At 43.5% G+C, this 26,206-nt stretch overlaps 1 protein-coding gene across 3 annotated transcripts in view; it reads right to left on the bottom strand.

Annotated features, from left to right (window-relative positions):
* Window positions 1–2,948: 2,948 nt before the first annotated feature.
* The window catches only part of Srbd1 (S1 RNA binding domain 1), a 161,843-nt gene continuing 138,585 nt past the window's right edge, over window positions 2,949–26,206 (bottom strand). For 2 of the 3 annotated variants that reach the window (XM_021652684.2, XM_060363417.1), the window contains exons 17-21: window positions 25,704–25,810; window positions 24,478–24,654; window positions 19,905–20,060; window positions 6,536–6,720; window positions 2,949–3,773 (exon numbers count right to left, since the gene is read on the bottom strand). In XM_021652684.2, the coding sequence (XP_021508359.1) occupies window positions 3,484–3,773; window positions 6,536–6,720; window positions 19,905–20,060; window positions 24,478–24,654; window positions 25,704–25,810 (915 nt within the window). In that variant the 3' untranslated portion in view covers window positions 2,949–3,483. The remainder of the gene's footprint in view (window positions 3,774–6,535; window positions 6,721–19,904; window positions 20,061–24,477; window positions 24,655–25,703; window positions 25,811–26,206) is intronic. The other variant, XM_060363421.1, reaches the window with a different exon arrangement.

The raw sequence follows: 26,206 nt of genomic DNA, 5'->3' as shown, positions 1-26,206 counted from the left end.
CTGTCTAGATTACGTTGGCCTGTACTCGTGTCTATAAGGAATGTTTTTAGCTGCCCACTGTGGGCAACACCCTCCCTGGGCTCTGAGTCCTGGACAAGATGAGTGAAGCTGAGCTGAGTTAGCATGCATGCATTTATCACTCTCGCCTGACTAAAGGGTAATGTGACCAGTCCTCTCTAACTCCCGCCACTGGGATTTCTCTGCCATGCCAAGATGGACTATAACCTGGAACTGTGGGCCAAATAGAACCTTTCTCCTTTAAGTTGCTTTTGTTGTGGTGTTTTTATCACAGCAACAGGAAGAGAATCTAAGACACTACCTAGCCTAGCACGCCCACTTTGCTGTGCTCTACTGAACTCCTCAGATCCCACTTGTACCAGATGAGCTCCTCACTCAAACTGCTCCTCTCACAGCCCTCCAGCTCAACAGATACCAGCTCTAGGCTCCCGGTGACCAATGATAGAAGCCTTGGAATCATCCTTGACTTATGTCTATTTCATCTGGAAATCCTATTTGCTTACTTCCACATATAGCCAGCATTTTGTGGGTTTTGTGCCATTTCTACCATGTTTTAAGATTTTTAATTACTATTTATGTGTATCATCAGTGTGAGTGAAAGCCCCATTGGCCCACATAGACCAGAAGAGGGCACTGGATCCCTTGGCATTGGATTAACGGGATGCTGGAAACTGAACTTGGGTCCTCTGGAGAATCAGTGAAAGTTCTTAACCACGAGGCAACCTCCCCAGCCTCTATTACAAGGTCGCCATGTTTTATACCTGTACTCCTTTGCAACCACTAAGATCTTTATCCACAGAGAACCCTTTCAGATTCTCAGCTCCTGACGTCTAGTGATCGCATTCTTATCTTGTTTCTACCTGCCATGTCACCACCTTTCTTCCACCGTCACTACCAAACCTTACGAGCTTCAGACTTGGAAGGTTCTGCACCCCAACAGGCAGCTACCCTCATTTCTTCCCCAATGTTCTTCAGCTCACCGTGCAACCCTTTAGCCTGCAGCTCCTCACTGCCTCTCACTTTCCTTTTCACCAGGTCTGAATTTCAGTTACTTCCTTCTTCATCCACATGCACTCAAGTTCCTGCCTTCTCACTTACTGTATACTCACTACTACAAATCCAAGTAGACAGCCTCTCCACCCGACCTGACCCTGCACCCCACAGCTCATGTGGCTGGAGAAAAGCAGACCATGAAGTCAGCCGCCCTTCCTCCATGTGTGAGTACAGGCCTCAGCCTTTTCTTTTCTTTCCTTTTCTTCTCAATCCTCTGACCATTTCCTTATTTTACTAAGAAAAATGGAAGAAATCCAGATACCTTCTGCTAGTTCTCACATGCACCCCTACCTCTGCCCATATACCTCATCCCCTCTCCTACCAATATGGATGAACCAGAGTATTCCTAGCTTTTAAAAAAATTATTTTTTATTGTTTAAAACATTTTTAAAATTTAAACATTTCGATCATATTCTTCCCTTCTTCATCTATCCAACTTTACGTTCTTTCTAAACAAACAAAAAAACAATACAACAGAAATTCCCCAAACCAAGAAAACAATACCATGACCAAAAAAAAAACAAAACAAAAAACAAAAACCAAAAACTATTAAACTGTAACCAACTAAAAGCTCACTCACTCTCTCTCTCTCTCTCTCTCTCTCTCACACACACACACACACACACAAACACACACACACACAAAAAAAACCTCTGTGGAGTCCATTGTTCATTATCTGTTAGTCAACTACTCCTGAACATGAGGCAAACTGATTTTCCCTCTTCTTAAACCACCCGCTGTGAACTGAATTCCATTTGAACTCACTCAGTTGAGGACATCATTCAGTAACTTTCTTGTCCTCTGTATCAAATGTCTGTTTTCATTTTTACACAGTACTTATTTTCTCGAGAAATACATAGAAACTCTCTTGGCTCCATTTCACCTTCTAGCCATTATGCTATTTCTCCCTCCTCTATAGGCAAACTCTACAAAAGTGTTTTATAGTCACTGTCTCCAACCTAACTCCACCTCTTAAACCCACATCAATAAGAATTGCAAGGATGAATGAGATATGGTCTATATTCTCCCAAGTTGGGCTTCACACACACACACTGCCCTAGCCTTCCTCACACTCATAGCACACATAGCTGCTCAGGCTCCTTCACCCAAAGCACCCAGGAGGAGGAGCTCCTTCCTGAGAGCACCCTGGGATGTCACCAGGCACCTATCTGCACACCATGAATCAGAGAACCTTGGGAAGAATGAGTAGGAAGACCAACTCAAAATAACATTAACATTCACTGTCAGGTGAAGACCAGTAAGAAGCAGAAAGAGCACAGGGGAATGAAACTGCCAGGCAAAGAGGACTTCAAAGACACCTGTGTGTGCTGGTTAGAAGTTAGAGAATAGAAAGCCAGCAGGCAGAACTGTCATGAGATACACTACTTCCTGACTACTACCACTGGGTGATCACATGGTCCCAAACAGCATCCTGAGGACAAAAAGCAGCAGCACTGAGATGTCTGCAAAGTTCATGGGTGCTTACTTACAAATTAGGGATTTTCCCAAGACGAACAGACTGGGCTAGCCACACTTCAGTGTTCCCCCTCCACACATTACCCATGGACTGTCAGGCCCTCAGCCACAAAGGCTTTACTGGGTCAACACTGGAGAGGCAGTGGTCAGTGTGGGCTCTACTTACCTCATTTGACCCTGAATTGTCAGGCAACACTTATTTCTCCCTGAACAAGAACAGAGAGTCAGGGTCACTTCCTCCACTGTCCCTGGCCCCTCTTACCTGAGAAAGCATGCCCTCTATGAGCTACTGTGTCAAGTAAAGTCATTTCTTGAAATGTCTAGAATCTCCCCTTTTCCCCAAGCCATCTTCATTTCAGTGTGGATTCTAGCATTCACTCAATAAACACAGCAAACCAAAGTCACTAGCCAGTCCTTTATTGTAGGGGTCAATACATATGTTCTAAGGAACACATGAAATCATTCACTTGAGAGTCATAGACACATGATAATCTCTTTCACTGGTATATTTTTACTTGGTTTGGTAAGCGAAAACGATGATTATTACAAAAATTATGAATTATGAGCAAAAGTCCTAATAACAACTCAACAGAACGGCAGGATTAAAGCCTGCCGGTGTCAATGTGTCAGCCAACACTGCGCACTTCAAATAAAGAAGACACGCTACCCGGGCCCAAGGCAGCAGAAGAGGGCAGGCAGACGTGAAGCACCTGCTTTGAAGAGGGCAGTCAATGAGGGATTCAAAAGGTAAAAGTGCTGCTCTCACAGCAATGAGGACGCCCGTTAGCTTTTTCTGTAGGCGAAGTCAGGATAGTGTGACAGCACTTCCGCCCAGGCTTCCCTCTCCCCCAGTGTCAGGTTCCCTAAGCTTCTGGCTTGTCACGGCCAGGCTGTAGAACGGAGGGGCACACTGGTGCCTGGCCTTCCGTGGGGCACTCACAGCACCCGGAGGAGGTCCAGCGAAATCCTGGACCGGGGGGTGTCAATGCTGAGGACCCTCACTTCGACTCTTTCCCCAGGGCCCAGGCCCAGGCTCCTTCTCTTCTTTGTTTTGGATAGCTTTGCTTCTGTTATGTTTCGGATGGGAATCAGCCCCGACTTTCCCACTCCAATATTCACAAAAACTCCAAACAGAGTGGCATTCTCCACTTTACCTGTAAGAACTGTCCCGACCTGCAGATCTTCCAGACACACTATGCTTCTCTTGAAGTCAGGTTTATCAAAGTCTATGAGGGAAGAGTAGAAACATTAGTGTAACCGAGAAGGCACTGTACTTAGAGGGCTGGTGTTCACTGTGCATTGATTGATAAGGAAGCCCAGATCAATATTGCTCTTTGAGGGGAGAGATAAAGAAGCTAAGGACAGAAGCCTGTCTTGAGAAAAAACACATCCTGGGACAAACAGTTCTTGAGAGAAGACAAACCAGTCAAGACAAACTTCTCAAACATTTTCTTTTCTCTGAATTCAGCCTCACTAACGTGAAGATGAGCTCTGCCTGGGAGGATTTGGTCTAGCGGTCTCATTTTCTGCCCTGTGAAGAGCGGAGTCTATCTTTGCTCAGGGACTACACTAGACTAAATCACAAAAGCTCAGAAAGTAAGAACCCTCTGCAGGGAGAGGGGATCTGGCTTTCAGTGTCTGGATTCTTAAATTGTTTCAAGGTGGTAAAGTTCCACTAGCTTTTGGACAAATGCGGGTGAAGTCAAATGGTTTCTCTCTACTTCTTCCCACAAACTGGGAAGTCAGGAATCAATTCTTTCTGTTTCAAACTCATTTAGTCAGAATGTATAGATTCCCCATTAAATATGGCTCAGAAACACAGCCAGAGCTGGTCTTCCCTCTCTTCCTTTGCTTAAGCTGTCTGTTTACTGACTCCTGTCATTAACTCATGGCCAGCTGCTCTGCTGGGCTCGCCATCTCAGGATCTTTACAGCCCTTTCCTGGCCCATCCCAGTATACGTATTTCTGATCACTGAGGCTAAAAACTGAGCACAAAGCAGGCCAAGGGTCACTATGGCTCTAGATAAAATGGAACAACAAAGGTTCTATGTGAGAGTGAGATGAGGAGTTTACACGGGGCTGTAAGTTATCCGTGGCCTGCATTCACCCCTAGGGCTTAGCTCCCCGCTCTGGGATCACTGACTGTTGACTCTAATAACAAAGAACACATTCTAGCTTGGATCTCCTTTCCTCAGACCTCATTCTCCCCCATCCAATCCAGTTCCTTTTCCTCCACAGCTGTTGGCTTCACCCTGACGACTTGTTGAAGCTATCCTTTACATTTGTACTAACAGCTGGTCACTTTTCTTTCCCTCCCCAGTGCAACCACCTTAAGACCAGGATCTTTGAGAAGCCAAGCTCCCCCACTCCTACAAAACAAGACCAAGCTCCATAAACCCCAAACCTCACTGTCCTCATTAAACACACCTGCATGGGAACTGACACTGGGATTCCACCTGATGCTGAGGCAGGAACCTCCGGTAATTAGAGCCACACAGGGTGAGGCCATGTCAAAATGAAGTGAAACTAGGGTGCCCAGGGCAGAGGCAGGATGGTCTCCAGGCCTATGTGGTGGTTTCATGCTTAGAAATCTCTCCCTCTCCTTTTCTTGCAGAAATCCAGCTGCTACCAATACCCAAGGAGCTCTAATCAGCTGCTCGGTTTAGTTTTGCATGAAAACCAGAGTCAGAAACCACTCAGCATGTTCCCCAAGACAGCCTGGGCCACTGAGAAACCAGAAATCCTCCATAACGTATGAAAATTTTAACACTTCAAGAGCCAAGGCAGCACATACAATTAGGCCACTGTCACCAGCTTGCTCTTAATTAAGGAAACTAACTTGCAAGGAGAGCTTTCATAAAAAGAACTTGATTATGAGAAACAGAATGTTGAGTATAAGGAAAAAATGTGGCCATAAGACAGGACATACTTTGGAGAAAATAGAGAAAAGAGATGCAATACAAATACTCTAATATGCAAATGCCCAAAGTAAAGTACTACCTACTGACCTCACCTCCAAAGTATGATTCATCTGCCTCTCCCTTTGGGAGTGTGTTGTGACATAACTATGGCAGAAATTAGTTGTAGAGTCTGCTTACGGAGAGCTGTTTGACATTGTGCCTGTCACCCTGGAAAGCTCAGGTCCCTGTGCATCCTGCCCAACAGGAGGCTCATGGAGGAGGGCCCACTGCTTAGCTGGTTTAACTGTTAACCCAGGTGCCTTTGTTTGAGTTCCACATGTAGCTGAGCTAATGGAGCAATCAACAGCATGACAGAAAAATAAAGATGGACAGGAAAATCCAGTTCTGACCACCTGTAGCTAAAGCGGCTTTGTCAACAATCCAGTGCAGTGCCCAGGCACATTACCAACCCACCCTGCATGAGAGACACTGATCCGAGAGTCCCTGCAAGAGACAGCCATGGCATCTCATGGCTTCTCACATTTCTGGCACTGGTCTTACTCAATTCTGTCTCAGCGGGTCATTGCTCTCAACAACTATCACTACTGCACTTCCTACTCCCCCTACCTGCACAGAAAGACAATCATCACAGAGGTATCATCTTATTTGCTCAGTGTGCTCAGCAATATGGACTCCAGAAATCTGGAAGGCTGTAATTTAGGAAGAAGACTCACTTTTTGGTGTAAATGGAAACCTTTACCTTCTGCCTCTTCAGATATAAAGACAGTTTAGAGGAGACACAGGGAGAGCAAGGCCTCTGTGCATACAGTGGCACAGCATGGCACGGCACAACACAGCATATCTGCTGGTGTACTGGCAAATAAACATGGACAAGGAGTCAGAAGTCCTGCTTCGGGTATTGGTGCTAGATAGAAATTGGAGTGACTGTGAAGGATGAGCCGACCCTCAGCTCTGTCATGCAGAGTATGAGAGAATCTGTTCTGCTCCTGGCCCCCAGGAGTTCTGAGGACCAAAGGTGATGATGGCAGCTCCATGAAGGCATGGGCTACAATTCAAGCTTAACTTACCTGTTCGGAAGTCAAAGCTTTCGGGCTGGCTCAGACCGTCTATGATGACCTGTAAGGTCTGTGCGGTTGTCTGCAACCTTTCTGCAGTTTTCTCTATGCCTTCTTTTCCAAGATATAAATTTATTTTTTGTTGCATTTCAGGCTTTCCAATCTCACGTAGTGTCCCTCCAATGAATGACAAAAACCTTCATTAGGAAGAAAAGCCCAACATTTATCAGTAATACTACTTTTTACATTTCCTTACATAGGTCATCTTCAAATTCTCTTACCCCACATAAGAGCAGAACAAGTCTCTACTGAGAGTCCACTGTAAGCTCCATGCCGCAGTAAGTGGTTTAGCTAAGGGGCACATGGGCAAGAGGAGGAGGTGGATTTAAGCTCTGTGCTAATTTTCAAGGACAGCACCTGCTTAGAGTTGGCCCGGGAACATTTTACACTATGCTGTTCGTGACAGTTTAGTGTAAAATGTATATTTCCTATGTAAGGCTATCATTATTTATCTCATGTTTCCTATAGTTTTCAGTTAGGAAAACATTTAAATTTAGTTTAATAGTCAAACACAATTTATTGATGATATGTGCCAGGCACTGCTAGCTTCTGACACTTGGCTTGGGATCCATATCCTTTCTGTATGTATATATATGCCTGTGGCCTGTGATGGGAGAGTGACCTGCCACTGCCAGTTCCGATGACATAAATGCCACTTAGCTACACATAAGGGAAACTGCATAAAAAGCACGAAGCATTCAACAAGAAAGTAAATCCCAGAGGGCAGCTAGGGGTGGGGTGTGTCAGTAGTAGCATGAATAGAAGAACCTGGGTACACCCCATAGCAACAGAACACTGCAAAACAGGGTATGTTTTATAGTTATTATTATTTTTTTTTCAAAAGGAGGAAAGTAAAACCGCAAGGCTACAATCTGAAGTTGTATGCTCTGTATATACTCTATACACCACAATAGCTGTGATGTTTCACCTTTGCCATGCTTGCTATGCCCCTCCCCCACTTGCCTGCACAGATGCTGCCCAGTTACTGAGCTGAGGTAAATCCATAACAACACAAAACAACAAATTACAGTTAAGATGCAGTTCGCTCCAATTTCATGTGAGTTCTGGGCCATGGCTCCCTTTCTTGACATTCCTTTCCTGGGTATTTTTCTACATCATTAAGTTCCATTTCCTATGATTAATAGCACTTTAAAAATGTCAACACAGTAATCAGACAGATAGTGATACTAACGCCCTCACATTCTTTCCTCTAAGAATGCCTCTTGAATACAGGAAGGGAAAAGGAAACTGCTGGAGGTTTGTCTCTGCAGCCATCCCACGTGGCAGGCAACTGCACCATGCAGGATGGGTTGCTGGCCATTCCCAGGCTTTGTGTGTACTGTGCTCAAGCAGAGCAGACATCTTCAGGGACACTCGGGGGCTGACAGTCTCATGGCTGGTGAGGAAAGGCTTCTCCCTCACATTTAACTGGGGTATTGCTTGAGTTCAAATGTGCAACCCTTCTACATTTCTAGAGCCATAGTTTTGATTTTTAGCATCCAACAAATTCTTCTGAGGATACATCTTAGCCAACAGTCTAAGAAGACTAAAGTGATGCTTACGTCCTTCTTTGGAAATATGCATCATCCAAATGGGAGGCCAGGGAGATCTGACTCCTTAGTCTGTGGCTACAGCCCTCCTAGAAGGGGAGAGGCAGCAAGCATGTTGTGTCTGTGCTGACTGGTGGACCGCAGCACAGTGGGCTAGTGACAGGGCCCAGCTGCTGGAGCTCTGACTGACAAGAGCAGATGACACAAGGCCGTGTCTGCTCACAACTCACTTCCTTACACAACTTTATCAATGAACCCTGATCCTTTGACAGCTTTTTCTGGTACTCACTGACTTGGTTTTACTGGTGCAACTGATTACTATGAAAAACACCTTCCATATCCTCCATACTCTGGCTCACACCCATTTGTCAATTAGTGGATTTGTTTATTAGCTGGCGATGTGTTAATTAGCCTAAAATTAGTGGTCTTTTAGAATACACATATATTTTAAAATTTGTAACCTTGAATGTACATACATATAGGTTATAAATCTATAACTTTGAATAGCACCTAGCAATTAGCAAAGCTATGGCAAGAAACTCCCCAGAGCACCTAGTCAGCAGGCCCTTGGGGTCTTCAGATTGTACTGTACATGCGTATGCACACACACTCACTGGAGGTGTTAGCTGCCACACAAGCATTTCCTTATTAAAAAGTCTGTTTACAGTGACTGCAGATCTCAGAAGAAAGTCGGTCTGTTTAACCTGGGAGTGTATTTCATATATTATTTTCATCCTCTCAGAAGCCTGAGGGGCAGTAGCCACTGAAATCAATAAGAAAGCACCACGTCTGCTTTCAGCTAATGCTCTGTATCGATCAATCCTATTTTTAAATAATGAAGGAACAAAGTTAAATAGTTTTTTGATTTTGAAAACTTTCTTAAAGCTAACCAGGTCACAGAGAAAGCCAACAGAAGGCAGAGAAACTGGGAAGAGAAGTGGAGCCAGCACTAGGAGGCTCTGGCCCTGACTGGGTCCCAGAGACATTTGGCAGTTCTGATAGGAGATGCTTCCTGCTCAAGCCGCTCCACAGACCTGGCTTCTCCACAGACCTGGCACAGGAAAAGTAGTCCCCAGATTCTAAGCTGCACAACACAAAGAACTTCCTAGCTCCAAAGCACAAAAAGAAGGCACACATTTTAAGAAGCTTGGAGCCCATAATGATAACTATATACCATGTACTGTGCTAGCTGCATATTCTCATTTAATCACAACAGCCTTAAGAAGGAGAAAACAAAAATTGAGGGAGGTTTAATAGCCTGTCCGAGGCCACAGAACTATTCCCATTCACTGGCATTTTATATCAATCACACAGGTGTCCATGCCACTGAGCACATGTAAAATTACTGTTCTATTTGCTGAGACAGAAAACACAATGTGGTGGGTAGTACTGCGCTAACACAATTTAATGGCAGATCACTTCCGAACATCAGGCAGTTCGCACCAAGTAAATTCCACAAAGAACTTACATGCATAAGCTTTTAGGTGGACAGTTCTGAGTCAATGAGTTATTAAACCATAGTCTCGTTTTCTCTACTGTCTCTGGAAGGCTTTTTCCATTTGCTAAGGACTGCTGTTGGAGCTGCTGTTTTTATTTAATATGTAATTTCATCCATCTTACTTAAAGTAAGAAAGTAGCATAAATGCAACAAATGAGCACATCATGTTCTTTTAGCACACATCTGCACAGAGTTAAAACAGAGCTTGCAGCACAGACCATGCTTACTTCTCAAATGCAAAGCTACACAAGCTAACACTGCTCATGTTTTCAAGAAACGCTTGCTACAAAGGCTGGGTCTCTCTCCACGAAGAAAAAGAAAAGTCTTTGCAAAACTTTCCCCCAAAGAGTAAGGAATTCTCCAGATTTGTAGGACTTTGGAAATGGCCATTCAGATTTACGTAATCATTTCCAGCCCAGGGATTTAGGAGCTGAGGGGTTTGTTACAGAGAGCAACATGGCCCCTGCAGAGCTCAGAACCTCTGTGATACAACACCCTCACTTTACAACCCATGGAGAGTGCCGTGCTACCACAGCACAGTCCACAGCTCTCAGACACTTTCATAGTTGCTCCATTTTATCTATTCCTTTTATTGGAATTTTGTCAACAAGCACAAAATTAAACCCAAGAGCACAGCCATTCTGGAAATGAAAGGAAACAGAGAGAGCAGGTCACAACTGCCAGTTTATGGAGAAATTCAGTGACACAGGCACATTTAGCTTTTAAACTGGGGTTGTGTGTGAAACAGTGGGGCGCTGACCATCAATGGTTTGCTACTCTAAAAAACCCCAGATACTGTGCATAGTTTCAAATCCATCACTGTAGAAAGTTGAGAAGAAATTTGAACTCAATGTGACAAAAGATAAGAGCCTGCTTTGCCCCTGCCCAGTCTGCTGTATCCAGGCGCGAAGCATACAGTGAGTTCAGCCTGGCTCGATGGAGAGGGTGCCATCTTGACCCTATCAGCTGTCTTGTGATCATGTCAGGTGAGACATGGGAACTGCACTTTCCTCATCACTAAGACCCTTCCAAGCTTCTCCTGGGTAAACCGACACAGACCTGGCCAAAATTCTTAAGAATCTGGGTTGGTAAAACCCACCAAGCAAGTATAAATCCAACTAAAGTGTGTTTGTGGAAGGCCCCAGAGCTACCAACTGTTCCACAGAAGCAGAAGCTAACAGAGTGCTAGTGAAAATGGTATTTAAGTGGCTTTTCTTAGCATTTAATCAACCACAGAAAGAACAGAGAACTCTCCATCAGAATGCACAGCCAACTAGTTTTAAAAACACAATCCAGGCAAAAACCCTGAAACGTGTAATGGGACCTGCTCTGACGGCTCTCACACACTGCCCTGGAAGCACAGTTTTAAATAGTGTGAAATGAGCCAGCATGAGGCACCTGTAGAGTAATTTTGTGGCGCCATTTGGAATGTCTTCAGAATGTCTCCTGTGTCAGTGAGTAGCAGAAAGTCACCAAGAAGCAAGAAGCTGCCGTGGATGGAGGAATGCAGGCTTCTCTTGAGCACTGGGCTGTCATCTGTTTTCACCTTTGCAGACTGGTAGATGCTTCCTTCTGTTTATGGGCCAGTTAGACAATGCTCAGCCTCACTGCCTGTCCTAGTAACTGCAGTAGAACCTGTCCTCAGGAGCTGCTTCAGTAACACTTCACATTCCTTAGCACTTCAGCACAGAGAATTAACTTTGCTTAAAAAGAAGAGCCAGTTAAATGCCTTCACGTGCCTTCTGAAGTTCAATCAGGATGATCGGACAGTTAGAGAAAGTTGAAGATGACACTCACAGTTTAACCAAAACACTGAAGACTGGTGAGGCAGTAATCAATGCGATTAACAGCAGTAATCACTCATTTGTGAATAGCTTGCTCTGAGCCTCATACTGTATGAGTATTGCAGTTTAACACTAATTTAAAAGCAGTACACATGCACACACTCATACACACAGAAATACCACAATTGATGTATAAATATCCAGACTCCTCTTGTCTTAATAACTGCCTTACAAAAACTTTACAAGTGTTTTAAGGAAATCCATTTTTTCACAATTTTAAAGAAAGCACTCCACTCTCCCCCACACAAGAGAGCCCAGTGAGTGTGTGTGTGGGGGCAGGATGACAGCTTCCCCTGTTTGATCACCTCCTTTCTAGTGAGCCTAGATGTTCTCAAATACACAGGCACTACCTCAAATAATGAAGATTTGCTAAAATCAAAGCCTTGTGACAAAGGAATGTGACAAAATGCTGAGGCCAATTAAAAATACACCAGAAAAGCATGCTTCACTTTCTTTCACACACATTTCTTTTGTGTGGAGGGAGACTACACTGAGAAAGCAGAGCCTTGGTCTTGAACACTCTATCAGAGGACCGGAGGAAGACCAGGCCAGAGATCACTTCACTTCCGCCTGTCCTCTTAGAGGCAGGGTGTCTGTTCAGATGGACACATACCCTCAAAGTGCTCCATAAATCATGCATTTCAGTCTCTGGAGAATCTTACTGTAGACATAGCTTTACACACACGAGACTCAAACCCCGAGAGACTGAGTGATGACCAGACTTAAGTAAAACTTACAGTCCCTCACATCTTCATCCATGCCTCACCCCTTACTTTAGAGGAGCGTCAGTGCAGACACAAGATTGAGACTGCAGATAAAATTTGGCACCCAGAACTACTGTCTGGGAGCAATTTATTATTATTTTTTAAACCAAATTTGAAAGAAAGAAACTTTGGCTCTTTTTGAGTTACTGAGTAAGGGTTGGACAAAATTAAGTTAGTGGTTTCAAAGGCTGCAGCCTCTATATAGTTCAAAAACACTGTGTTTAGAATTAATATAATTTAATTTACTGCCTGTAAAGCCATAATGTGGATTAGTGCCTGTGACTATTTGAAAGAGGAGGGTAAATAAAGCAATGCTATTCAGAAGCACACAGGCAGCTGACAGAAGGAATGGCCGAAGCAAGCCACTCTAGTGCTACTTGGACCAAGCCCAAGTGACAGGGGAAAACACCCAAGAAACAGATTTCATACCACAGGGCCAATCATCAATGGTGTTCCTCTCCAAAGACTAGCAGAGGCTTACTGGCATCCACCATTTCAGCAAGCCTCCTGCCTTCTGAATGGTCGGGGGACACTGTGTTAGAGTGGGGATGTGAGGTTGAAACAGCTCACTTATGATGACGCAGAACCAGAAGACAAGCAGAGACCCAAGGCCATAGCCAGCTGGGAGCAGGAAGGAGAGATAACAGGAGACGGAATCAATACCTTCCTGAGTGTTAGCCTCTAGGGTGAAGGCTCTAAACTTGAGCAAAAGCGGACAAGGAGAAGGACAGACAAGTGCTCATACAATGGAAGATTCTAAAGCCAGCACACTTCCACGGCTGGCTGGCAGCTTCTCTGTTCTCTTCCACGGGGTGTAGTAGATTGTTCTATGGTAGAAGGTAGAGAAACCAGCGTTCTTGGGAGCTGGTATTAATGTGAATTGGGAATGCTAAATGTGCAAATACATCCAGCTCAGATGGTAGTACAGGAACCAGCACCACCTTGGAGAAAGTATTGTGCCTTCCCATGCTTTTTTCTATAGCTTAGCTGACAGCACCTTCCTGATGACAGTAAAAATAACAGTGATCATACAGTCACTACCATGTCCCAGGAGCTGAGTATACAACATGCATTTACTTACCCAGGCCCATCGTGTCAGCACTATTTTACTTAGTTAAATGGACAAGAACACTAAGGCCAGGGAAATTCAAAACCATTCTCAGGTCAAATATCCAGGATCTGAACCCAGAAGAGACCTGAACTTCCTAGGGTTCCCCCCTAGTTCTGTCAGGAGCCTGATGTAGGCTGTGCTGGAACAATGGAATGTTCCACATCATGGCCTGGCCATCCAATTCTTCAGCAGTCAGATTCTCTTTCATCATTTCCTCCTTTTGTGATGACACTTTTGATATGCTGCGTATAATTTCTTGGGAACTACTGTGAGACATTTAGATTAAGTAATTATTATTTATTCTTGACTAAGCTTCCCAGCCTGCCCTCTCTAGGGACCTGTGTTTCCACCTTTCCAGGGCTGGAATTACAGGCTGGTCATTGTGCCCATCCAGAATTTACTTGGTTCTGGAGATGCAGACTCTGACCCTCACTCTTGTGTGGCAAGCACTGTGCCCACTGAATCATCTCCAGACCTCCTGTTTGCTTTCGTCACAAAGAGTAACTTAAACACCCTGTATTACAGTTGCTTGTCAGTTAGAAGCTTCATTCCTAGCTGGGCACAACTTGGTGTACAGTCATGAAACCTCTCTATACAGTTCTGAAAGAGATGCCCTTGCTCAGGGTGTTCAGTGCTGGGGGTTTGTCTTCTGCCTCACCTAGGGCAGGACCTCCAAAGAATTTTCCCAGATGTCCTACTGCTAATCCATAGGCGCCAGTCAGAATCTTCTACGCATCAGATGATTCAGTCTACTTTGGGTCTTAACCCAACATAACTTCTCAATCAATCAAAAGTCAACATTGTTTGGTTTTTTACAGGAGCTCCTCCCCCTTCTGCCAAGCTTCTGGGTCTATTGTCTTAGACCTGAATTCTAAATTTATGGTTGTGGATGCTCTCAAAATACAGTTTGCTGCATGGACTGCAAGAGCCTGTTCTGCAGGCAGATCTGAGGTAATAAGGGAACTTCCATAGCTCTATTATTTCAGCACTGAGCTGATAAAACTACTCTTTGAGATCTGCTTGCCAGGCACATGACAAGAGCACCATATACCTTACTCCCACTATGCTGTCTTTAAAAACTCTCCCTAATGGCCCGAATGGAAATAGCATATACTTTATCCGTGTGCTGAGTGAGTCATGACATGAAATTTCCTGGCATTTTTCAACTTAAGCCGAGAGCACACGGCACTGGCGCTTGACTATCTACCAGCAGTGCATCGAATTCTTAACACAGCGCGCTCCGGGTGAGTGCCAGGTCTCATGTGATGCAAAGGGCACAGCAGAACCTGCAGCCCAGACCTCCCTCCTCTCCTAAGTCAAGGGGAAATCAGATACGTGCTGGGCCCCTAGACAAACCAAAATGGTAAGACAAAGGGAGAGGAGGCATGAACCACACTCTTGACGGGCACACCTCCACTGTCACACAGTGACAGTATCCCACACAGTGAAACCACCCACATGTGGATATGGAAGCATTTCTCCACAAGAAATGCAGGAGGAAATGCCCATGACCTTCCTCTGCCTGTCGATTCTGTAAATTCTGAGAGGGCCCTGGGAGCAGACACAGTGCTCTGGGAAGATGCATGGGGACTCTGTTTGGAGGGCTGAAACCTTTTTGGCACACTGTGATTCTCAAAGAGGTACTTAGTTGGTATGGGGTTGGAGCAAGCATGCCAGGAAAGGATGATCTGTGTGTTCTAGCAATGACTAAGTTTGTACAGAAAAAAGTGTTGGAAGCAAAGCTAAACATTTCACATTGTCCTGCGAAATGTCATTCCACATGGTTTCTTTTCCTCAGTGTTCTCTTTCATTCTCTCTGTCATTTTTCCTGATCAGTCTTTGCAGGGCGCTGTGGATACAGTGTTGAGCCAGATTCTGATAGTCTCTAGCCAACTAGAACTTACAGCCTACAATAACTAATGTTTAATTTAATTGCTACCAGCCTAACAAATCTGATGCCAACTTTTCAGATGCATTATTTATGTTATGGGTTCAAGAAAATTTGTAAGGGGTCACAACTTTAACTAAGCTATTATACTGTGTCTTTTTTTGGGGGGGCGGCATGCAAGTCTATTGTGAATATGCAAGATCAATATAATGTGATTAATGACAAATTTTAAATCTAATCCTACTTTTCTTGATTTTATGTGAAATGAGTCTTTCTTAAGCTCCCTGAGCTCTAGGATCAGCTCAGTAGTTTTGTCTTTAAAGACTTATTTTTGTTTGGTTTACATTTACATGCACGTGCTGTGCATGGTGACCACTGAGGTCAAAAGATCTCCTGGAGCTGGAGTTATACATGGTTGTAGTCACCTGATATGGGTATTGGGAACTGAACTTGAGTTCTCTGGAAGAGCAGCAAGAGCTGTTAATCACAGAGCCATCATCTCTCCAGCCCTGTTTTTTTTTTTTTTTTTCTAATGGTTCCAACATTACCATATGAATTTTGTTACTCATCATCTGGGATGCGTAGCACACTGTGGCAGGGTGTGTAGAACCGATGTGATCCCCATTCTCAAGAAGCCTACCAAAGCAGGGGGATAAAACATTCTCAGATACTAGACTAGAGGTCAATAATTAGTAAGTGTTCATTGTGACGCTCAAAGGTATCTCTATCATACTTGATAAGAGCCATCTTACAAGATCAATTTCTAAACGTTAGTGCTGAGAAGCTAAAAGATGAACTGAAATCATCTGATAAAGAGGGTTGCAGTTGAAGCAAGATTTCAGGGCAGATCAGCATTTTATTTTAAATACACGAGACAGTGCTGCGTAGGCAGCTGGATGAGCTTAGGAGCAGCGCACGGTGATGGTCTTGAGAGCCCTGGGAGTGAAGGCATCACGGGGCAGTACCGACTCCAGCTTTTCAGCTTCTCACTTTGGCACCTCTTCCAACAGGGACTCTCTTAAACTCTGTCCTCCACAGAGTCCCTGGTGTTCATGTTCATATTGTTTTTGTCTTCCATAATTTGTTACTGTATTTCATGCAATCTGTCAGCGAAGCATATAGGTCTATTCTCAAAATACACAGTTGGAATGTACACCTGGCTCAGCGTGGCTGCTGCTGAGTATCAGGTCCCTCTCTTGACTTGAACTATTGCAATGGTCTGACTGATCGCCCTGCTTCTCCCCTCCCCCACCTTACACAGCAGACAACGGCAGCCTTCTCACATGTCTGTCACATCACGTTACCCTACAGCTCCACACTCAGCTGTGATTCTCACTGAATATTAAGACCACATCCTTCTGAGAGCCTTCAGTTGGTGGTGTCAAACATGGCAGAATGGGTAATTGGTTTAAGGATGCTTTTGAGGTCACCGGTTGAGAAAGTGATCTCAAAAGAGGAATAAGGACAGAAAACTAAGAGAGAAAAAGGAGTAAGAATTAGAGGCAAACAGTTCTAAGACATTTGGTGATGAAATAGAGGCACACTGGGCTACAAGTTCTAGGGAGAAGACAATTAAAAGCCATTTGCTGCTGTTAGCTCTTAGAAAGTAGGGAGCCCCTGGATCATAGCAGCAAGAAGTCTGTCAGCTAAACCAGTAAGAAAGGTGGAGGAGACATTAAATACAGAGGCACTCCTAGAATTTCAAAAAGCTAACATACATTATTCATCTAGCTACCACTTCCTTCCTTTCCAGGAAGAACAGTAAGGACACAGGCATCAAGACAACAGTCAGAGTCCTCAACAGTGGCATGGAAGAAGCAAAGTGGAAACAGAGTCCAGAAACAGGGTGGCTAGGAAAAGACAGAGAAGAATGTAGACAGTCCAGGGTACAGCTAAAGGGAGGCGATAGTGGGGAAAGTCTGAAGTTCTTCAGTGAGAAAAGAGGTGAAGTCACCCTGCAAGTGTGAGAGGAACTGGAAACAAGGTAAAAGAATACAAAAGACAGTGTGCAAGGGGCTGAAGGAATGTTGGTTTTCACGTTCTAGATTTGCATCTATCTTTTAGGGCATGTTCATCCACTTGTTTCATTTGAATTATATCAGTCCTCATACTTTCTTCTGGCTTTAGGTCCCTCTATTCTAGTTCCTACATCCTCTCTCAAACAGGAAGAAAGCAAATGTAGGCACTATTGATCTGCTTAGTGTGAAACGCCTTACTCTAAAACACAAGACAAGGGAATTCTTTTTACTGCAGTGTTCAGGAAACACATCTTCAGCAGAACAGTATACAACTCCACTGCTCTAAGAACAATTCATTTCCTGCAGGCCCCTCAATAAAATAAAATAAATAGGCAAAGCTTCACTCAGGAGGGGAGGAGGTGTCCCTTGAGAAGTAGGAAGGACGCTACCAGCCAAGGATGCTGGAGAACATCCAGGACAGATACTCCCGACACTCACTCTCCTTCCGTATGGGTGACCTCATTTTGTCAACACTGCACACAGTCTTTAAGAGAGCAACACTCTTGAAAGACCATGACCACAGCGACATTGTTCAAAACTGGCTCCAGTTTTAAAAGTATGATTCTGTGAAACAGCTCAGGCTTTGAGTGACAGCAGACCTGGCTCAAATCTTGCTTCTACTAAGATAAGTTGTCTCAGGTGATTTATTTTCTTCCTGTGAGACTTGGTCAGCCTGATATGAGAATAGCAACGGCACCAATTTCCTGGGGTTGCTGTGAAGTGTACACACCTTGTTCTGTCTAAATGCCTGGTAATGAGGAAGTAACCAATGGATGTTTGTTCTTCTTACTGGTCTATCAACAACTCCTTAATTCAGCCTGAAGTGCATTCTCCTCTCTAACCTGCTAACCACCCTGTGCCTCTTTTTACTGACTGAACCACCTGACGATGTAGTGCAGATGCCACTGTCTCATCTACATGAATCTGCAAGACATCCCTGTCTGGATATGAGCTCTCCTCCCCACCAAAAAAGCTCCAGGAGTCTTCAAGAATTAACATTGTCCTCCATTCAGTACCTGGGAACTTAAATTCTGTCCTATTTCAGTATGCTCCTGGAGGGGCCCTACCACATTCCAAGTGTTGAATAAAATCACACCAACAAAACCCATAGAGTAAATATTAGAACCATAAGGAATATATTTTTAAAAATAAGGAAACACCAGGCTTTCCTGAGATGAGGATACAAAAGAAGGCCCATCTTACATAAAAGAAAAATAATCAGTTCATAAACATTAAACATTCCTATTTCCAAACCATAACATTATGAGCAAATGCAAAAGGTAAATGATAGAGACTAAGTTTTCAGCTCATCCAATGACAGATTTAAGTATACCAAGAACTGAACAGGCAAATGGGAAAGAGAGAATCACACAAACATGGTAAGAATCGTACAATTAGGCCTCTGCATCTGCTTGTGCTGCCTGCAAAGACTCAATCAAGTACAGACCAAAAACATGTGGAAGGCTGAGAGATGGCTCAGTGGTTAAGACTTGTAGGAACTGTCTATGTTGAGTGTCATTTAGATGAGGTGTGTGAAAGCCAGAGGTGACTACTACAGCTCAGGACCCGACAGTTACACACCAAGGACAGTTCAATAACTACTCATTTCATTTCTAAGTTTCTTAGGTTATGAGGGGAACTATGTAGCAAAGAAATTTCCTATCAGCTAATCTACAAATGTCTTGCTCCTGGACAACTAGGCCACCCTAAAGAAGCACAGAGAACAGCAAGTCACCAGTTGCGCACACAATATTGCATACAAGCCAGTGATATTTAGCAAAGTAAGCAAATACATATGATTTAAAAGCAATCTACAGATCTCATATTTTTGAATCAATCAAAGTTAAAGCAAACTGGTTTTAAAGCCATTACTGTATAATCTAGTCAGAACCTTAGAACGTTTTGGTTATAAAGTATAGCAACTCACAGGTTTTGAACAAACAGAAAAAATTTTAAGATAATTAAATATGTAACTAAAAAGTTGTTTTGGGGTCAATAAGATGGGCTAGTCGGGGAGTCTTACTGTCAAGCCTGATGACTGTTCTGTTCTTGGGACCCACGTGGTAGAAGGAGAGAGAGCTGATTCTTCTTGCTAGCTGTCCTCCAACCCAGCTCCCCACATGTACATACAAATAAATATAATAAAAAAAAAAGTAAAGCTGTTCTCTTTGAATACCTTACATTAAGTTTCTCTTGTACTGAAAATCATCTCAGTATCATTCTCTGTTAATGTGGTCCCACTAAAAGAACATTAGACCCTAATAACCCAACAGGACAGAATTTCTTGGTAAAGTTGGCTGTTTATACTTTCAAAAAGAGCTTTGTCTTTCGAAGAGCAGTTATACCAGGTGCTAGTCAAGTGAGTCATGCTAATTTCCAAAACAAATAAACTGCCATGCAATTTCCACTCCACAGATTTCTCCCCTAGAACCAGGCTTATTGGCTTGACATGGCTCCAGGAATAGCGGCTTCACTTCTCACTGCTGTAAAATAATGTGTGGCCAACTCACCAATGTAGAACACCTAAAAACTGTCGTCATGTCAAACCCAGCCTTGTGTCTCAGCTCTCGTTATGCCCACACAAGGACCATGTGCTGTGCAGAGCTCGCAGGGCAGATAGAGAACTCTGGAGCTGGCCGCTGGCTCACCTGACTGCCGTGTCATAGGATTCCGGATGGATGCAAGTCTGGTCCAGGGGGTTTGGTGTGAAGGTGACATCTGCTTTGTTCTTCTTTTTGCTCGGCTTCTCATTCGTGACCACTGCAGCTCCCTGGCTCTGGCCTGAAGAGTCAGTGCGCTGACTACTATAGTCAGGTAAAACCATGATAAAACACATTCAAAGAGAGAAAGTTGGGCAGAAAAGCAAAGAAACTTTAATCAGTCCTCTACTATGCAAACCATACACAACAATCATTCACTTCACAGAAACTACCACATTTTGCTTAAAATACTATTAATACAATTTTCTGTTACTCAAAGCCAGAACCATTTCTACACAGTTCAGTCCATGCAACTGGTAATCTAGGGGAAATGAAGAAACAAAGTCTTATCATCATAGTAAGATGGCAAAGATGGTTTCTCAGAGCTGAGGAAAATTGAGTTTCCAATAGAACCTACTGAGTGCAGAATGAGACCATGAAGACAGACTCACGTCTGACATATCAATAGGACCCTTCAGAGTATGTATCTGAAAAAAGACAATGGCTGTCAAAAGAATAAAGTATTTAAGTTAAGGCAAGCCAAACCAGACTGGCACCAGGTTTCACACTGCAAACAGGAAACACAGTCTGAACACAGACAAAGTAACCTTGAAGGTGTAAAGAAAATGCCCTGAAATGCAGAGCCAAAAAAGCATTTATTAAGAGGACAAACCAAAACATCTCCAGACATGTAAGAACTTCAGCAAAACCTACTCAGCCTCTCCAGGAGTATCTTACATATGGACCCTCAAGAAGCAGTGACTGAAAACAAACAATAATATGTACTATAGAAACGGTGGGAAGTACAGAATCGAAAAGTGACATTAAGCAGATGCTTATGTTATTAAAATGTATATATATATAAGTGTATATATAAAAATCTAAATAATGCTACCTATGTATGTCTGTATGCATGCATTCGTGTGTGTGTGTGTGTGCGTGTGTGTGAATCTCACCATGCCGTGTGAATCTCACCATGAAGGGAAAACAGAGCTAAAGAAAATCAGGTTAGGAAACTGGGGAAAGTCCTAAGTTTCTAGCCTTTTTCTGGAGGACAGACCTGCTGATTAACTCCAGAGGTCAGTTCAGGATGGAGCAGAAATTGAGGGAAGGGCCAGCCAATGACTAGAACAACTTGAGGCCCATGTCATGAGAGCAAGCCCCCTCCCTTGATACTATTAATGATACTATGCTATACCTGTAGACAGGAGCCTAGCATAACTGTCCTCTGAGAGGTTTCACCTAGCAGTTGATGAAAAGAGATGCAGAGACCCAAGCCAAACATTAGGCAGATCTCAGGAAATCTTGTGGAAGAGAGGGAGGATGGATTGAAGGAGCCAGAGGTCAAGGACACCACAAGAAAACCTACAAATCAACTAACCTGGGCCCACAGGGACTCAATCATCAGCCAACAAACATGCTTGGATAGTAGAGTCCCTACACAAAATGTAACTGAAGTCCAGCTTGGTCTTCACACGGGACTCCTAACAGTAGATGCAGGGCTCTCTCTGACTCTGCTGTCTGCCCTTGGATCACTTTCCCCACTGGGCTGCCTTGTCTAGGCTCAGTAGGAGAATAAGTGCCTAGTTCTACCTCAACTGAATATGCCAAGGCATGCTGACATCTATGGGAGGCCTCCCCTACTCTGAGAAGAAAGGGTGGGAGGGGAGAGGAAGCTGTGATTGGGAGTAAAGTAAATAAACAACAACAAAAAAGTAAAAACAAAAAGAAAAGCTGAGGATAATGACTGGGAGGGCAGAAGGTGTCCAGCTTTGAAGCACCAAGGAAAGATAAAGCTGTGAGAGGAAAACAAGGAGTGACATGAGGAGAGTCTATTCTGTTCTTGGGACCCACATGGTAGAAGGAGAGAGAGCTGATTCTTCTTGCTAGTTGTCCTCCAACCCAGCTCCCCACATGTACACACAAGCAAATACATAGAATAAAATATTTAAAGTTGTTCCCTTTGAATACCTTACATTAAGTTTCTCTTGTACTGAAAATCATCTCAGTATCATTTTCTGTTAATGTCTTCACATGAATTCAACAGAGAACATAAAAGAAGACTCAGAAAGAAGAATGGGAAATATATATAAGACAGAGATTCAGTGCAATTAATTAGTTAATACATACAAAGGCATCAGAGTTGGACTAAGGCAAAGCATGAGGCCACGTTTATAAGAAGCATCAAAAGTTAAATGCACAGATGAATGAAGATAACACCAACACACTCTTGCAGAGGCAAGGAGAGTGGCAAGGCTAGCGGGTCACAAGGTTTCATGGCAAAAATCACCAAGGTAGCAATTTACACGATATTCTCATTAAAGGCATGAAGACTAACAATAACAACTTTTTTGTACTGATATCAGTTGAAAACTATAAAGCTTTACAACAACTCAAATGTTTATCAATAAGGCAATGATTGCATTAAATTATAGCCTATCTGTAAGTTAATTAAAATATTGCATGAGGCTTGTAGAGAATGACAGGAAAAAAGAAAAAAAAATCTGTTTATAATGCTTGGGAAGAGATATGAGTAAAACAAAGTTTCAAATAGATATAAGCACCTGCTCACACTTAACAGTAAATGCCACATACAAAAGGGTGACATAGAAACACATTTACAGTGTGGAAATAAGAACAAGAAACTTAAAGTGAGACAGCAAGGTACAACTCACTTCTTTTTTTTTTTTTTTAAATACTATTTGAATTTTCTGACTAAGCTTTTAAAAAACATATAAGTTAATAAATAATTCTTTAACCTCAACACTTTCACTTGTGGCTTATGGGTTGTGTGTGACATATGGAGGCCAGGGCTGCCTATCGGGCGTCTTCCTCTATTCAACTCACTGGCTCGGACAGGCCGGTGGCCACTCCAGCATAGCACCACAGTGAGCACAGCCTCCCTGGACTTTAATGTGGTGCCAGGTGACAGAACTCAGGTCCCCGTGCTTGTTTGCAGCCTCAGCTTCTGGGTTTTGTAATCTGCCTGGGAAAGTATCCTACCAACCCACTATTCTGTAAGAGTTCCCCACATATTCTGGTATACTTACAGTTTCTCTCTTTACATTTAACTATTATTATTATTATTTATTAAAATGTATTCACTTTGTATCCTGGCTGTAGCCCCCTTACTCATCTCCTCCAGGGTCTACCTTCCCCCACCCTGTGCCCCTCCTCTAGCCCACTGATAGGGGAGATCCTCCTCCCCTTCCATCTGACCTTAGCCTCTCAGATCTCATCAGGACTGGCTGCATCATTTTCCTCTGTGGCCTGGTAAGGTTGCAGCCCCCAGGAGGAGGTGATCAAAGAGCCAGCCACTGAGTCCAGGAAAAGACATGGAACAGGACAGGAAGGAGCCTGCCATAGAGGGCCTCTGACTCTACCCAGAAGGGTATCAAAGCAGATGCTGAGACTCATAGCCAAACTTTGGGCAGAGTACAGGGAATCTTATAGAAGAAGGGAGGTGACACATTTAACCCTTTGAGCTATGTTACTGAAAACAAGTGAGTTGGTATGCATATCCCAACCTTCTGAGTTACATTTTTCTGTGATTTTATGACAATTTTCTACCAGTATATGAAATGTCACTTTATCATAAGCTAAATTCCAACTCTGTGATAGTGCCTTTGAGATTTTATTCTGTTCCACTTACTTATCAAAACCCAACTGTTTCATTATTACTCTTATTACTGAGCTTTGCAATGTATTCTACCATCATACGTAGCTGACTCTCCATTAACCTGTTCCAGAATGAAACTGTTTTTTGCATGACCTGTACGATAATTTTGTGAAGAGGAGAAAATGTGCGTTAATGCGCCAGGAATTCCCAAAGGGACAGATGCATAAAGACTATTCCTCCATGGTTATAAAATGCTATCAAGTTTATCCACGTTCTCTGCTTTTGAGTAACTTGGACTAGAAGGGAAGGACTCGATTCAGCCCACACAGCTGGTGACTGGTGGTTGCTGTGAAGTCAGCAGAGCACTGTGAGCACGTCAACTCTCAGTGCTCCTTCCCTCACCACGCTCCCACCATACAGTGGTTCCTCCCTTTCCCCTGCTGTGTGGCTGTAATGCGGCTGCACCATGTTTCTAAACACATCAAAGCCGGCCCTGCCACAGGACTTCTCACACTTGACACTTGCTCTGATCCTTGTGCAGCTGGCCCCTTCATTCCACTCAAAACTATGCTCACATAATTTTGTAATACGTAATGCATCTAAAGCAGCTGCTTGGCTCCACAGGACAGCAACAAGTCCCTTAATTTTTACAGCACTTATTTGCCAGCTGAGACTACCTGTTTTACAAGTTGGCTTATTGTCCTTCCCAAGCATTAAAATATGACTCCATGAGAACAGGCAATTGTCTGTCTGCTGACAGCTATGTTCCCAGCCTAGCACAGAACATACTCAACCCCCATAGGGTGAAAGAATGAACAACGAGCATCGAGCACTTAGGCTATCAGCAGGGTAACAGTAACAAGACAGGAAGCTGGCAAAGCCACCAGGGGTGTCAGCTTTTACCTGCAGAACGTCTGGATGTAATCCTGGTTGATTCTGATGAAGCCAGCACACTGCTGGAAGGATTTTGGACCAAGCCCTTTAACCTTCCTCAACTGTTCTCGGTTGATGAAAGGCCCATTTTTCTCTCGCCATTCAATAATATTTTTGGCTCTGTTGGCATTGAGTCCTGCAATATGCCTAAAAAAATAAAGAGGTAATGTAAAACAACAGAAATAAGAGTAGGAAAAAAAAAAAAAAGAAAGCTCTCACCTAAAAATGCACTGGCATCAATCACCTGGCTCCTAAAATCAGCTGCAATTACACATTCCTGTATGTCTAAGCGAATGAAAAGCAGGACAAGAGAGAGGGGCAATGCAGAGCAGTTGTTGCTCGTGGCACTGGTGGAGCTCATGCAGCAAGAGCATCTGCACCTGCACATGGCTCACAAGCTTTGCATCTCCTGACTCCGGGAAGCCCTTCTGCTTGGCTTTGTACAGTAGCACGACATTATTAGCATCTTCGGGTCTGCTGGGTCCTCAGATAAGGAAAACTGAAGTACAGAGATGGACTTCCCTGAATGGCAGGGTTGGCACAAAGGCACAAAAACTGTATCAATAAGGAGTTTTCTTGCTTTCAATTAAAAGATTACTGGTACAGAGAACCCTAATTCTACTGTGTAGTTCCAAGCATGGAATTGCGACTTTCACAGATTTGGTAGGTAGTGGTGTCTTAGAACATAGAGGGTCTTTTTCCACCATCACCATTTCAGTGAGTAGGGTCTAGATCTGGGAACTTCACACAGCACCAGTAGACCTGTATATTCAGAACATGAGGTGAACCAAAACATAAAAGAAAAAGAAAAGGGACTCTTCTATAATTGCCAGGAGAACAGTCAATGTTGATAGGTGACTTATGGATCAGGGAGAACCCAGCAAACCACCTTGGACCCTCAGAAGGCCTCCCATTTGGGTTACCTTCAGCTTTGGCAGATGTGTGCAAGAGAAGGGCGAGTGACAGACATCTTCACTCCACCGGGGGCGGCAGCACTTTCTCACGCTAACCTTACTTCCCTTCTGTCAAAGGTTGCCACGAGCCCTTCATTCCAGATGAGCACTACCTTACTCAGTGCGAACTCCTGCAAGTCTTGCCTTAAGCGACACTTTCCTCTCTAGGCATCCCACAGGAACAGAGGAAACTTTATACACATGCCCCCTTCTCTTAGCCAGCAAGTTAAACTCTTGTCTCACCTTAACAAAACCTCAGAACAAATGTTAATATCCACTCCCACAAAGCTGACACATTCTTCTACAACACTATCCAGTGTTGCCTTGAGTAAAGTCTGGGATACATCATGCTGAAAAGACAAAGATGAATAGCAATCAAAATAAAGGAGATGCCATTTGTAGGCTTTTATTTCTGCCCATATTCATTGGTATCCAACTAATACACACCATGGGAAATTCCTTTATTCCTCTTAAGGACACTATTAACAGATGAAATTAAGGAATTTGCTTCTATACATTCTAAATCATGTATACCCCATTCACATACCAAACACTAATGGAAACGGAAAAAACCTAATAGGCTGAAGATGTACTTTTGGTAATGATGTCCTTGTAGATGACGTAAAACTCAATCCCTAGGAACCGACCCAAGTAGAAACAGAAAATCTGAGCAGATCTATCAAGGGTTCAAACTCTAAATCTTCCAATAAAAACAAAACAAAACAAAAAAACCTTGGGTCTAGATG

Source organism: Meriones unguiculatus, chromosome 1 (assembly GCF_030254825.1).
Source record: "Meriones unguiculatus strain TT.TT164.6M chromosome 1, Bangor_MerUng_6.1, whole genome shotgun sequence".
Taxonomy (NCBI): Eukaryota; Metazoa; Chordata; class Mammalia; order Rodentia; family Muridae; genus Meriones; species Meriones unguiculatus.
Note: the sequence above shows the minus strand (reverse complement) of the source record. Positions and strands in the feature narration are given on the sequence as shown.